The sequence below is a fragment of the Dermacentor albipictus genome, chromosome 4 (assembly GCF_038994185.2).
Source record: "Dermacentor albipictus isolate Rhodes 1998 colony chromosome 4, USDA_Dalb.pri_finalv2, whole genome shotgun sequence".
Taxonomy (NCBI): Eukaryota; Metazoa; Arthropoda; class Arachnida; order Ixodida; family Ixodidae; genus Dermacentor; species Dermacentor albipictus.
This window is the reverse complement of record NC_091824.1, coordinates 76,429,537-76,443,102: the sequence shown is the minus strand read 5'-3', so window position 1 is coordinate 76,443,102 and position 13,566 is coordinate 76,429,537. Positions and strand designations below refer to the sequence as shown.

General features: G+C 42.4%; 1 protein-coding gene across 2 annotated transcripts in view; it reads right to left on the bottom strand.

The window, feature by feature from the left end:
- Positions 1 to 3,682: 3,682 nt before the first annotated feature.
- LOC135895897 (uncharacterized) overlaps positions 3,683 to 13,566 on the bottom strand; it is a 100,200-nt gene continuing 90,316 nt past the window's right edge. For both annotated transcript variants that reach the window (XM_065424128.2, XM_065424129.2), the window contains exon 12: positions 3,683 to 12,399. In XM_065424128.2, the coding sequence (XP_065280200.1) occupies positions 12,096 to 12,399 (304 nt within the window). In that variant the 3' untranslated portion in view covers positions 3,683 to 12,095. The remainder of the gene's footprint in view (positions 12,400 to 13,566) is intronic.

Sequence of the window (13,566 nt, the reverse complement as noted above, 5' to 3'; positions counted from 1 at the left end):
GTCGATCCCCTGCATTAGGAGCTTCCACGTTACATTACAGCGTGGTAACTTTTGGGAACATTTCCTGCATAAAAAAAAAAGAGCAGCTCAAGTACACAAGAACACACATCCGTAACGTCATACTTGCTAGTGGCACTGCAGTTCTGGTGACAAATCGAAGAATTGAATGCCTGCCCTCCGTTCCCTCCACGGCACACAAAATTTTAGATTAAGATACTAATTAACCAGCATAAACTTTTTTTACATGCTTTAAACTTGAACGTAAGCCTCACTGAATATGCGAGTTCGAGAGCATGGAGCATATGTCAGCCATGCCTAGCACTGGACAATTTATCCATGATGCATACTAATCGATAACGGTTGCTATCTGCGTGAGGGATGAAAGGAAATTGTTTGTAAATGCACCAAGCTTCGCTGTGTTACTGGTAAATTTATAGAAAAAAAATTGTGCAGTAAGTACACAATACTCAAAGAAACCCTTTACGAGAATGCGTACGTACTCCCTACTATTAGTTCATTTCAATCGTCAAGTACTGCACAAAAGGTTTTGTTCCCAACAATTGGAACGTCCAACCTGCTTTTTTTAAGTAGTTTGAGCACCTTTTGGTTCCACATATACGACCAAAAAACAAGAGCGATTTTCGGTCATATCTGCTTGAGGCTACTACCCTTGCACATTTTACATTTCAGGACCGTAATCACATGCCGGATTACGTCTAAAGCTACTTGCCACACAAAAATGCAGAATACCTAATGAACAGACCACGTTTCACACATACCGGGGCATGCAGCTTCCTTTCAGTTAACTCTCACTGATCTGTGCACTCTGGCTCTGGTTTATTCAAGAAAAGAACAAGAATATATGAACACAGCACAGCCAGCTTGATAATAATAAAATGCCGTGCATGCGCGTCAGAACCAGCCTAGTACTGCACTCAAGTTTGACGAAATAGGCGGAGGGATCCCTAACAATATGCTATATGCGTGTGGCTGGTTGTCTTTCTTTCTTTTTTTAATCCACAGGCCCACCCTCAGCAACTGACTGACTGAGAGTTCCTTTTTCTGTGTCAAGCAGTGTACGTCATATATGTCCTCCGAAAGTGCGCATTCAGAGTGCCATATAAGAATGTGCTCGCATCCCTGCATCTACTCCCCAACACAGAAACACTAGGGAACGCTGGTGCCCAACGCTTCTTTACGTTGAAATATAACAAGCCTCAGTGAGAGTGAAACGCTACAGGTACAGTGCTGCAAACAATCTGTGTAGCGCCTGCAGAAAAATCGGAATATGGCAGAACTGCGCGCACACCCGCGAGCAAAAGTATACGCACCACAGGGTCGCCGAAAAAACAGAATTTCTTCGTAGTTAACAGGCATAAACGGAAACTGATGAGTGCACTAGAATATTCATAACACCAAGTTTGAGCTGCAGTCTTTAATTTCAAGTTATGCTCACAGGCAAAGGAGAAAATGAGTTTTATTGCGCGATCCCTGGTCCGTATACTTTTGCTCACGGGTGTACATTGTTAAGAAAGGCACGGTACAATTTGCTTTCCTGGCTGCACTGGGCCTGGAGAGGGGCAGAAGAGGTGACTAGAGAGACATATCGCAATGAGAGGTAGAAATGTTAGCCTAGCAAAATACCTAGCATATGCTACCCAAGATGATTAATGATAGATGAAAAAATAAATGAAAAAAAAATAAGAAGAAATCTTTAAACTGAAAGCAAACATAACTGCAAGCACACTCATTCATTAAAGAAAAAAGAAGGGGGGAAGCAAACAAACACTCTAACAGAAACAATACGCATACAGAGTAAATATTGTTGATTAAACCATGCATCTCTTTCAAAAAAGTCAAAATCGCCTTTGTTGAGCTCAATTAAAGCAGCAGCAGTGTTCCTTCAGGGTTCAAGACCATGCAAGGCATGCATCTTGGCGAATGTTCAATGGGCTCGTTAAATAATTCCTTAATATACGAAATGTTTGCATATACATATTACGAGTGCCAAGTCTCACCATCCTTACACGTGTGTCTTATCATGTTCCAGGATTGCAGGGCTATGACAAGGTGACTGAGGGTGTGACAGGCAAAGCTGAAGCCAAACTCTTGTCCCCCTCCATGTGCAGAGATTAAAACAGAAGTTCACTGCAGAATTCTGCATTAGATGATTGCACCGTGTGACACCACTGAGATATTATGAAAAAAACGGCAGTATAATCAAAGTGTATTTCGAACGAAGAGTGCCGCTAGAGCCAACATAACACGACGCTTTTTAGGGCAAAGACTCGAAAAAAATAAAGCAGCGAGAGGTGAAAGGAAATGCCACTCACTGTGTTCTTTTTTTTCGAGTTGTTGCACTAAACAGCATCATTATAAGTAAACACCAACTCGCCCAAGAAGAAGTTAGCTAGAGCTAACGTTTCAACAAGGGGACTTGTCTTTGTCAGAGTAGGAGGTCGTAATAAAGAACATTTATGATGAGCATACGGTCCTGCAGTAGATAAGGTGGCAAACTACCACCCACAGCCAGCATGCAACTTCATTTTTATATATATAGTATACTATCTCTGGTGTAGCATAGCCTTTAGTATATCAGCATAACCTGTCCATGGTAACATTGTGGGAGTCTGTTCTGGTCATCACAGTGCTTAGGAATGGAGGTCTTTAGTGTTCATGTCTCTTCAACGTCCACGAAAACTCACTGGCTCTAATTTCTGCACCTGTTCCTTTAACTAGTAGGCTGGCAGCAATGTCTGCGCTCATTATAACATCTTTCACCTTGGCCGTTTCTGTGCAGCTATAGTTCCCAAACTTGCCAGCTTGGTTCTGAATTGCCAAACAGTGAAGTAGCCATGAGCTCATCTGCCAAATTCAGTATGCCAGGGAGAGCTGGTTCAGAAAATTTAGGCTGGTGTCACAATGCATGTTACACTTCTGCCTTTCTACAATTGCCAAGATGTCTGCTCGCAGTAAGAGCACGTGGGCAAGAGTGGCCCATCTAGTATTCTGTACACATGTAACCTACTATATTATAGGGAAGAATACCTTAAAGGGAACATGTACACATGCATCAACTAATGGTATAGTCCCCTTCCCACTTCTTATCAGTTGTATCGATCTCCTGGCCTTCGATTTCCTCAGATGCTTCCTTGACAAGAAATCACCCTCCCTGCTTGAGGACGTTTTTCTGCACTAGGTAAGACTGACAGGTCTGTAAAGGGATCATTTGATCCATTCAGCGTGTCCTGGTACATCTCGGCAGTGGTGCGAACCCACGCACTAAAGGGAGGGAAGGTTCCCTTCCCTCCCTTGGCGAGGACTTATTTCCTGCACAAAGTCAGTGCAATACTGATGCTACTTTCAAATGACCCGCTCGTGCGGTGAGCCGTCTTCATTGTTGCATTTGGCGGATGACCACAATGGGTTCGTTGTTGCTGAACAGCTAGGCATCCTCTTCTTCATGTCAGTGGCATTTATAAGGAAAATGTTTCTTAAATTGCACAGGGATGAATTGCAGGCACGCCAAACTTTTTTGGGAGGAGCCTCTCCTGCATTCTTGACTTGTCACTGACTATAGGTCAATTTTTTTGGTGTCCCTATAACACAAACACACAATTCAAGTGGTTACATGTGCCTGGTGGGGCACCATGCATTGAGGAACAGACACGAGTCTTGTCTGTTTGCGCGGGGAATATATTAACGTCTTTATTTTCTCTCTAAGGGAGCACTTGTGGTACAGGAGGAGGAGAAGGCAAACAATATTGTGACACACTCAGTGTCACCTGGGCTGTGTATTCACGGCAGAGCCCAACTGAAACAAGCAACTTTTAGAAAAATAAAATCAAATAGTCATGTCACTTTGTTCGTAGAGCACACACAAAGTAAAATCATGCATTCCTGAAACAAACAAAGGTGCACCAGCTCCGACACACATGCCAGCACATTTTATACACTGTAGCAATGAAATATATATATCTATATGTATACTCTGTTTCTCGGCTTAACGAGCAGATGAGCATTAAAAACGGCAATTAAGCCCTCTTACTTCTGTTTCAACGTTTCCCGGGTGAGAGGAAGACACTGTCAATCAAGACTATATGATGTTTGTTCTGGGCATCCTTAAGAGTATACTACCTTTTCCAGCAACTTCAGTGCATTTTCCAATGCCTACAACAAGGCTAAGTGAGCAGTCTCAAAATAGCAGTGAAGGTATGCTATGGAAACTTCTTTGCAGACTATGTAAAACAATGTCACAGCAACGTCCTTGTTGAGACATTTGTGGGACAGTCCAGGCGTGTTTCCTACAACAACCCTATCATGTCCTTGAAAAGTCATACGGTGGCTCGCTTGAGATGCATTCTGGACACCTTCGTGCCCTGACAAGGATGCCCTCTGAACATCTAAGGAATGCTTCGCACACTCTTTCTGTTTACAGCATGAAGACAACCAAAAGCTCTGCCTTGACTAAGCACATCGATGACACAATGCACAATACAAACATCTGTCATTCTAGTCTTCCTTAAAGTCAAAATAATCAGCACTGGAAACACGATTCAAGTCAGTATTCTCAAAGACGAAACAAACACAATGTTTGCAGCAGAATAGCACTCTCTGAAATTAAGATTTTCAAGGCAGGGTCCTGCACAAAAACTCAACTGACATTATGGCATTGTTTCTATTCAAGCCAAGTTTCTGACCTCTACAGACCACAAGATAGAGCATGATATCTTCTAGCGGCATTACATTCACATCTAATACTAACAAAGGAAGCCTGTAGAGGCAACAAGAATAAAAAGAAATTCTCAGCATAAAACTGAACAAAGAATGTATCAGTTGCCAAATGTTTTCAATTTGCCTTTGTAAAACTATGAGTCACCGTGTATGCTGTCAGGGAAGCTTAAAGCTATATACTCTTGCTCCAGACGGTGACAGTTTGCAGGAAATATAAGAGCCTCCTGCACAATGGCACAATTTCTAGACATTAGGATAATTAATGTGCCTTCAAATATGCAAGAAAGCAATAGTCACACTCAGTTCCTCTATGCAAACAAGTTTGACCTCCTTTTAATGTCTCAAGAATATTCTAGTGGCAAGTTGGGCCTTCTGGTCACAGCGGTAACGTATTTCCCGAACACAAATCATGCCTGAGTGCAAACGTCTTTCCTAAACATGCTTCATAACCCTGCAGCTTAGTCTTCTCTATAGAAAAGAAATACTGCATGTATATTACCTTTCATCGACTTTGAATAAAAAGCATATACTATCCAGATTAAGATTTATGAATACCAATAAATGCAGAGTATAGAAAGGTGATCATCTTTTCAAGTTAGCTGACTATGAAGACATACTGCTTTCCATATGATTAAACCAAAGTTCGAGCGCAGTGTTATTCTTCATGTTGGAGCTCATGTTTCCCGATATGAGCACCATGCAAGCAATGGCTGTCTACCTTCCCCTCAAAGTACCACTGTTTGTGTATTTTATGCCTGCCATGCAATGCTGTATCAAACATGCTTCGCATGTCTGAGTTGCACATAAGCATGTGGAAGGTTGCACAACCAGTAAAAGTGCTTGCCCAAGCAGCTGCCGGTTGCTGCATCACTGCAAAAGCATTTATGTAAAAATAGCATGGGCAAACACCATCGTGAACTCATCATTGTTCAGGAATTAGCGGACGTCAGCCTGCCACACATCTGAAGCATATGTTTTAACACACGTGTGTATAATCTTGTAATCAACACATTTTCCTTTGGCACAGTGAGACCAGTTGTATTTACATATTGCAAGTGCGCCACCAATCTCAGTTGGACCACAGCTAATGCATACTGATGCATTGCTCTAACACATCACAGTAAAACAAAATATGAGTCTCCTGGGATACCATGCGTGATGCATCGGTGCGCTACCAATCAAGCATCGTCCACACAGCAGATTGTTTGTATGATACAAGAAACAAACACATTTCATGCTAGCGAATAAATCCCACACGTTTTCTTGCCAACAGAAATGTGGCAGAACACCTCTTGGCAGTTCCTCTTACAGCAACGCCTGTCTGTTTTAGGCGGCATTCACACTTGTGAGTCACAGAGCTCAGATGACCAAATGATCACCTGACTCACACGACCATCACATGAGCAAAGTGATGGCTGCTTTGGTGAAAAAGTGGCCCTTTTAGGTCATTCGTTCACTGCTCATTTTGCCGCTCCTGCAACTGGGAGCACAAAGCTTGCTGAACCAATCAGCAGCCTGAGCAAAGCCAAGACATCAGTATACACTGATGCTTATTTATGGTGGCGCAAACGCATGTGAACAACATTTATTGTGACACATTTCAGTGTGGCGGCGGGCAGGTTGCACTCGCCAGTCTAAACATTGGTTGCTGCGAGTGACTCTTTGATTGCCAGTTGTGCTCAGTAGCAGGATCTTGGTGAGTCACAAGTGTGAATGTTGCCTTTGACATCCTGCTGGCACCCAGAAATGCAAGTCAGAGGCAGTGAAATGAGTTATCTTTGCACTGCAACCTTGTGTAAACTTTTTTCTTTAACAGAATTCAGAATAAGAAAACCGGGTTCTGGTGTTTTGACACATGTCAGCAGTCGAGATGCAAGACGACTACACATTCTCTTCCCTCCTGCTGAAGGACTGAAGTGTGTGTATGTATATTGAGCACACCCCGCACAGCAAAAGGAAAACAAGTTTAGAGGGATACTACACTCGAAGTGCGATTGCAACCAAGCTGTAAAGATTGTTTTCACTGTGGAACACTAATTTGTGTTTCTCGTGACAACTACATTGGCTACAATCACAGAGCAAATGCAGTGCAGCTTGACTAAAGCACCTTAAAGACACACTATAGAGAAACAACAAGTTAAGCTACATTTTGCTGGAATATACTTTTAGAATTACCGTCCTATTGTGAGCACAGCTTGATAAGCCTCAAAGGATGCCACATAAAAAGAAGATGGCAATGGAACCTTGAAATTTATTTATGATAGTCTGTGACCGTTCAATAATTCAGTACAAGCTTCGCCCACAGAGCCAAAGGGCACCTGCTCGCTGCGCCTCTGCGCTCCAAAACACAGTACTCAAGTGATGCTGATATTGAAAGAAGTTTGCCTCGACCTTTCTATCAAGGAAACGAGCAGACGTAATTGGCTGGCATATCTGTACACATTTTCCTTCAGTTGGATGGCGGTGTATTATCTATTGCATTACTAGGTTGTCATCGACTGTAAGTTCCTTACAGTGATGGGGGATATTGACCTCGCCTGCTTGGGGCAATTTGACATTTCCAAATACAGAATGATTACACTGCATTCAAAAGTAAGTGATGACAAAGTCTGACAGCTTCTGAGCACTTTTACCATTTTGAAGAGGTTGGTATGCAGCGAAATCTGTTGCACTCACCAATGCTGTGGTTTGTACATGCGCAAATTTCAAGGAGAAGTCTTGCTTTTTATTTTCTCTCAAACTGATTTGGAGTTTCTCCTTAATGCCCCTTTAAGCCTGTATTAAAGAATAGCCTTAGAGTCTGGTCTAGCCTTAGATTCTGGTCTGGTATAAAGAAGAGCCTTAGAGTCTGCAAAACAGCTACCTGTTTTGTGATGCATGGGAACATAACCTTCTGAATAGGATACCTTGACAACCACAAACCAGTTATACTTGAAATAAAACAGGCAGAATGCTGTTCAAGCAACACATTTGCTACAGGAGACAGTGGTAGCACAGTAGAAGGAAGAAAAATACAAAAGGTCTACACTCCTGTACCAACGCTCCTCCTTGTGGGTTTAAAATATGTTAACTTCTGTGAACATCAAAAGTGCAGTCACTGCAATTTGTACATAAAGACAAAGCCACACTTTCGCTGTTCCTAGGGCCAAGGTGTCAGTGCTAGAAAGACAGCTACTGCAACTGTAGAAATCTCACATGGTGCTGCTTTCTAAATGTGATGACAGAGCAAACTGATGCCAATGGCAAACTAAACTGCTGGTTAAACAAGAGAGTTCGATTAAGAGTTTTACATAGAAGCTACAGCATACAAGAATGCATCCCACATCACCTGTCCAGGTTGCGTGCCAGGTAAAAACCATATAATCGCTCCACAAGTACAAGATCAATGGTGTAACTTTGTTCTTCGCTCTTCACTCTTGCAGCATAGCTAGGTGCTGTTCACTCCTAGCCTGTACATAAGTATCCAGCTACTATATGCTTATATGGAGACGCTGTGTATGGTACACATTGGGTTCGCTATCAATTAACGACATCAAGAGCGCAATGTATTGAATTCAATCCTCTTATGCCTAGTGCAGTGTTAAGTGAGAAGCACCACTTGAAAGTGCAGTAACTGCTGAGGTCAGGCAAGAATTGGATTAACTTTCTGATTACCGTATTTACTCAGTTCTAATGTGCTATCAATTTTACCGCGCACGCCGATTTTGATGCTTCAGGAAATAATAAATGCAATGCCTTTGACATTTCACTCACCAGTTTTCACGGCAAAAGAGAGATTAATGGTGATATGCTCTAACTTGGACAAAAAAATAGTTATTGCATGTGAGCCAAAGCAGAATGCGCATCACTCAATGTCGCTGTCGCATGCCTGCTCACCACTGTCAACAGCCCCAGAGCGCCAGCATCTTCAGTGCTGTCATCAAGAGCCTTTCTGAAACTTCATTTCTGAAATGCATTGTAGACTATGGCAGCCTAACTCGTGGAGCAGGCCAAAAGCTACTGCAGCTCCTATAGTGAGGTGATATTCTATAAACCGTCAATTCCACTATGTTGTTGAATTCCACCATGTTGGTGCTGTGAGTCAATCTGAGAAGGCATATACAGCTGCTCTTTGAGCCAATCAGAGATGGTAATTAGGATAGAAAAAAAAAACGACACAGTGCAAAAAAGATAGACATGAGAGAGTGAGACGCACACAGCGCTAACTTACAACAGCTCTGTGTGGCGCCCAAGCTTCCATGCTAAGATCGCAAATTTGACAACATGGACAAGTTTGACAGGGTCTTTAAGGGCTTTGTTGAAGTTTTTAAGGGCATGCGAATTGTGTGACCGCCTTTGAACGTTGTAGAGCGTAGTTTCGCGTTACTCTGTGAATTTTCTTTTTTTTTTTTCTTTTTTTCCTCCTCTTCTTCTTTCTCCTTTTATTCCCTTTACCCCTTTCCCCAGCACAGGGTAGCCAGCCGGTACTTACACTGGCTAACCTCCCTGTCTTTCCCCTCCTTTGTCTCCTCCTCCTCCTTGACAGGGTCCGCGATAGCACTGAGAAACAACTTGTGGATTGGACTGAATTATAGAATATTTCCCCATCAATGATGATAGGTTGTCAACATTACAGTTTCGGTTTCATACCTGAATCTAATGCATATGTCATCTTCTAGGGGGAAAATAAGGTGCAGATTAGAATCGAGCACTAAATATGGTAATCACTTGCTTACTTCACTTCCAGCAGTTTTTATTAACCTGATAATAACTGGCTGATGTTGCATCAACATTCTCCCATAATCGCTCACCTCCTGTTGTACCAGGCACCAGCTGCACCATAACTTCCTACAGCGTATGAGTCACTTGTCAGTCACTTTTGTACAGAGCTCCTGGCACTCATGTAAGAAATGATAATGATAACCCATTTCACTAACTGCTGGAAAGGAACAATATCTCCAGAAATGTAGGTAGTCAAACCACGATATAACGAACACAGACATAACAAATTATTGAATACAACAAAGTAAATCTGAATTTTTTATCACTGATATTAGCATATGACGACAATACACTTATAATAAACATAGTCTATATAATCAACATATTTTCATGCTATAGGCGACTTCGTTATACTAAGGTTCGACTGACAAAAGAAGGAAAGACCTTGCAAGCCTCCTTTTTGCACAGTGGCGACACGACAGGTAAAACTTGGCAAATACAAACCCAGACCAATTCTGTAGCGTAAGCCCAAGTGAACTGTAGTTTGCTATAACTACGCATTAACTCTGCATGTTCCGTCTGCCATGGTGACCTTCAGGCTCAGCCCACAAAGAGCATTATTTGGCTTGAAGCTTCATAAACAGAGATCCAACAAACGCACAAAAGGAGCATGCAAGCAGCACATTCGACAATAATCATGCAGACGCATAGCAGACTAGCACCTGTCCACTTGGCATCCTGCCTATCTCGAAACAGGTCCCACGCAAAATGAATAGAATTCAGAAATAAAACATATCTCAGAGACACTTCAGTTCTTCAAATGACTTTCCTTTTCCCTAGGTTGAGTCTGTTTTGGCGCATTATTCACAGGGGTGCATTCATACACTGCAACCATTTTGTGACAAATCAGTAAAGTACATGCCAGTGCTGGAGCGTCCTGTGGTGACTATGATATTGCATGATAAAGTATTAAAATTACAAAAAAAATATTGTTAGTGCTTGATGTTGTGCCTGACCTGTACAGAAAAGGTCAAAGGCCTTACTTAGTCTTTCAATGAACAAATTACATTTCCATTCAACAATAGCTTATGCTGTGAGCAGCGGCAATGACTGCTGTAAATAGACAAAAAGGATTGCTGCAATGGCTTTTTAACAGAAGGGAACACATTTAGGTTACAGAGACAAACATGATGTTCTAAAATTTGTGCAACAACAATACTGTGAAACAACATGAATGTTTAGATCATAAAGGCAGGATGGCAGCAAATGCTTGTGGTCCAAGTACTATCAGTGATCGGTGATCTAGGGCATTGTTAGAGAACAATTTAGTACATCCCTGCGTGTCTTATTCATATGGAAACAACGACTACAAACAGCTCTGGGCTCTGGCACTCAGTGCTTCAGTGAGTTCATCCTTTTCATTTTCCACCCATTTTGCAGCATGGAAAAAAAACCTTCACTTTCTCAATAACTTTGTGTATAGTTAAACTAGAAGCTGTTATAACACTGGAAGCTGCAGAACTGCCTTGGAGCTACGTGTGGCATTCAACATGGAAAGGTATCTCTGGTTTAGATGATCAGCAGAGGCTAGTGCCCTTTACTTCTACACACTAGTCAACCACTGTATCCTATGTGTTATATACTATGTTATGGAATGGAGTCTGCTAGCTGTTAGTGCCCTCACCATATGTTGCCAACATATAAAACTTCACAAGGAGGCTTCATCTCCATGGAGCTCAAGTGCTGACATTGTATTAAGAGGCTGGTGGTCGCTCTTGTGTACTGCAAGGAGTCTGTTTGAATGTGCAGCAATCCCATTCGTGTTCTCAGCAAGTGGGTGTCAGTTTACTCCCTTTTTCTAGTGTCCAATCCACATTTTAATGAGGGCACTTGAGCTGTATGGCCGGAGTATGAGTTGTGAAGTTCTGCGTGTCATCATCCATTGACGGCCAGCAGACAACATGGCATAAGAGAGCACCAGCGCAAGGAATAGGGACATGTGCATGATGGCATATTCACAAAGAATATATGTTTTACTCTGTGTGAATCATGCACCCTGAAGGTGCAGAAATGAGTTCAACCAATAGTCAATAGGTTTGATAGTGAACACTGGTAAGATTTTGCACAAGTACCATAGGGTGTACCACGCCTCCCCTTCTCAACGTATGTCATACATTCTAGGGGGCACATTCTATAGGAAATATTCAAGAAAAGGTCAAATTGTGCTTGGTATAAAGTGTACTAGTATGCACTAGGCTGCAACATTTTAAATGTTAGAGTGCAACGAAATTTTGTTCTGCAAAGGAAGTTTAATGTGAGTGAGTTCAATGCCTAACAGTAACTGCTCAATCCTTTTACTGGTGGGACTGTCAACAACTGATGAAGACAACTACTACATGTTGTACTTTGCCCGTTCACAAATAACTACTGTATCACTCTAAGATACACATATAACAATGAATTTCAATGAAATTTTAAATAGTGGAGACAGCTCAAATTAGCTTCCTTCCAAATACTTCCCTATAAGGGCTCTCTAAAATGTTGAAATGGAAAGTGCAAAGTGGCAAGTTGGCTCACTTAATGTCACAAAACAGTTGCAATGTGAGAATGCGATCAGAGCAACTAAAAATGAAGGATATGCAACATGGCAAGGACAACACTCAGTCCTCTTCAGCAGGGTCAAGGGCACAGACAACAGCCTTCATGAAGGCGGCTGCAGCGAGTGCAGCACATGGCTGCCACTCGCGGCCCTTGCTGCCATCCTTGTAGTCGGCGATACCACGGATGAAGGCATAGTGGTCCTTGCGGTTGCCAAAAATAGACTCGACGACAGTGTCGAAGCCGGTGTCGAACGCTCGCACGCCGTACTCCTCAGCCAGTGCATGCCGTCGGCTGTCATCCCGCACCACGTTGCCTAGACCCGAGGCGACGCTGCCAAAGTGCACCACTGGCCGCCCGGGAAGCCTGCGGCAGAAAGGCATTGCGTATCCCTCAAGTTAATGTACTGAGGCAGTTCATAACACAGGCAGCTTGTAGCTGAAGCAGTCGTATATCATTATGCGCTTTCCAGAATAAAAAATAAGTAGTGAGTGAGCATTTATTCTGTTGTCTTCTTTGTCTCCATATTTTAAAATTTTTTTCGTGCTTGTTTCTTTTCCTATTCATGAGCATGTGCCAATTCGTACAACAGCTTTCTTTGTTAGAAAGAAATTACAGCAGAACTCATTTCACGATGACTGTCGAGGTTAATATGAATAGCATTCGATGGATGTAGCGACAGATCATATTCCTAATGTGACGTTTATTAAACATGTGTAATAGTAATTTTAAATGTTTTGTTGTTTCGGCTATGTGCCACATATTCCAATATCGTACTACTTTGCTATGGCACTTGCTTGCCAAGGTCACCCACCAGCAAGAAGGCAAGACGATCACTGTATGATGCCGATGCAGTGACAAAGAAATGGCAAAGGAGTTATACTAATCGAATGACAAAGGCATATAACGATAATTGCATGATGACAATGAGATGTAGATTCCTAAATTATAGCGCTGGAATAACAACAACATGACAACAACATGATAGCAATGAGATGACAACAACTGCATGACAATGTCGGTATGAAGACAACTCAATGAAAGAGCAGGAATGATGGTGATGACACAAGCAAGACGATATGATAACGACGGCATGATAATAATATTTGGGGTTTTACGTGCCAAAACCACTTTCTGATTATGAGGCACGCCGTAGTGGAGGACTCCGGAAATTTTGACCACCTGGGGTTCTTTAACGTGCACCTAAATCTAAGTACACGGGTGTTTTCGCATTTCGCCCCCATCGAAATGTGGCCGCCGTGGCCGGGATTCGATCCCGCGACCTCGTGCTCAGCAGCCCAACACCATAGCCACTGAGCAACCACGGCGGGTACGGCATGATAAAGGACGCACAACAGCATAACAGTAACTACGGTGAAATTACAGTGATGGTATAAAAATCGCAACATAATCACAATTGAACAACAGCATGATTACAATAGAATGACAAACTGGGACGACAATACTGAAGTGATGACGAGGGTGAAATGACAGTGTGACAGTATTTACATGACAATGCTATGATGACAATGG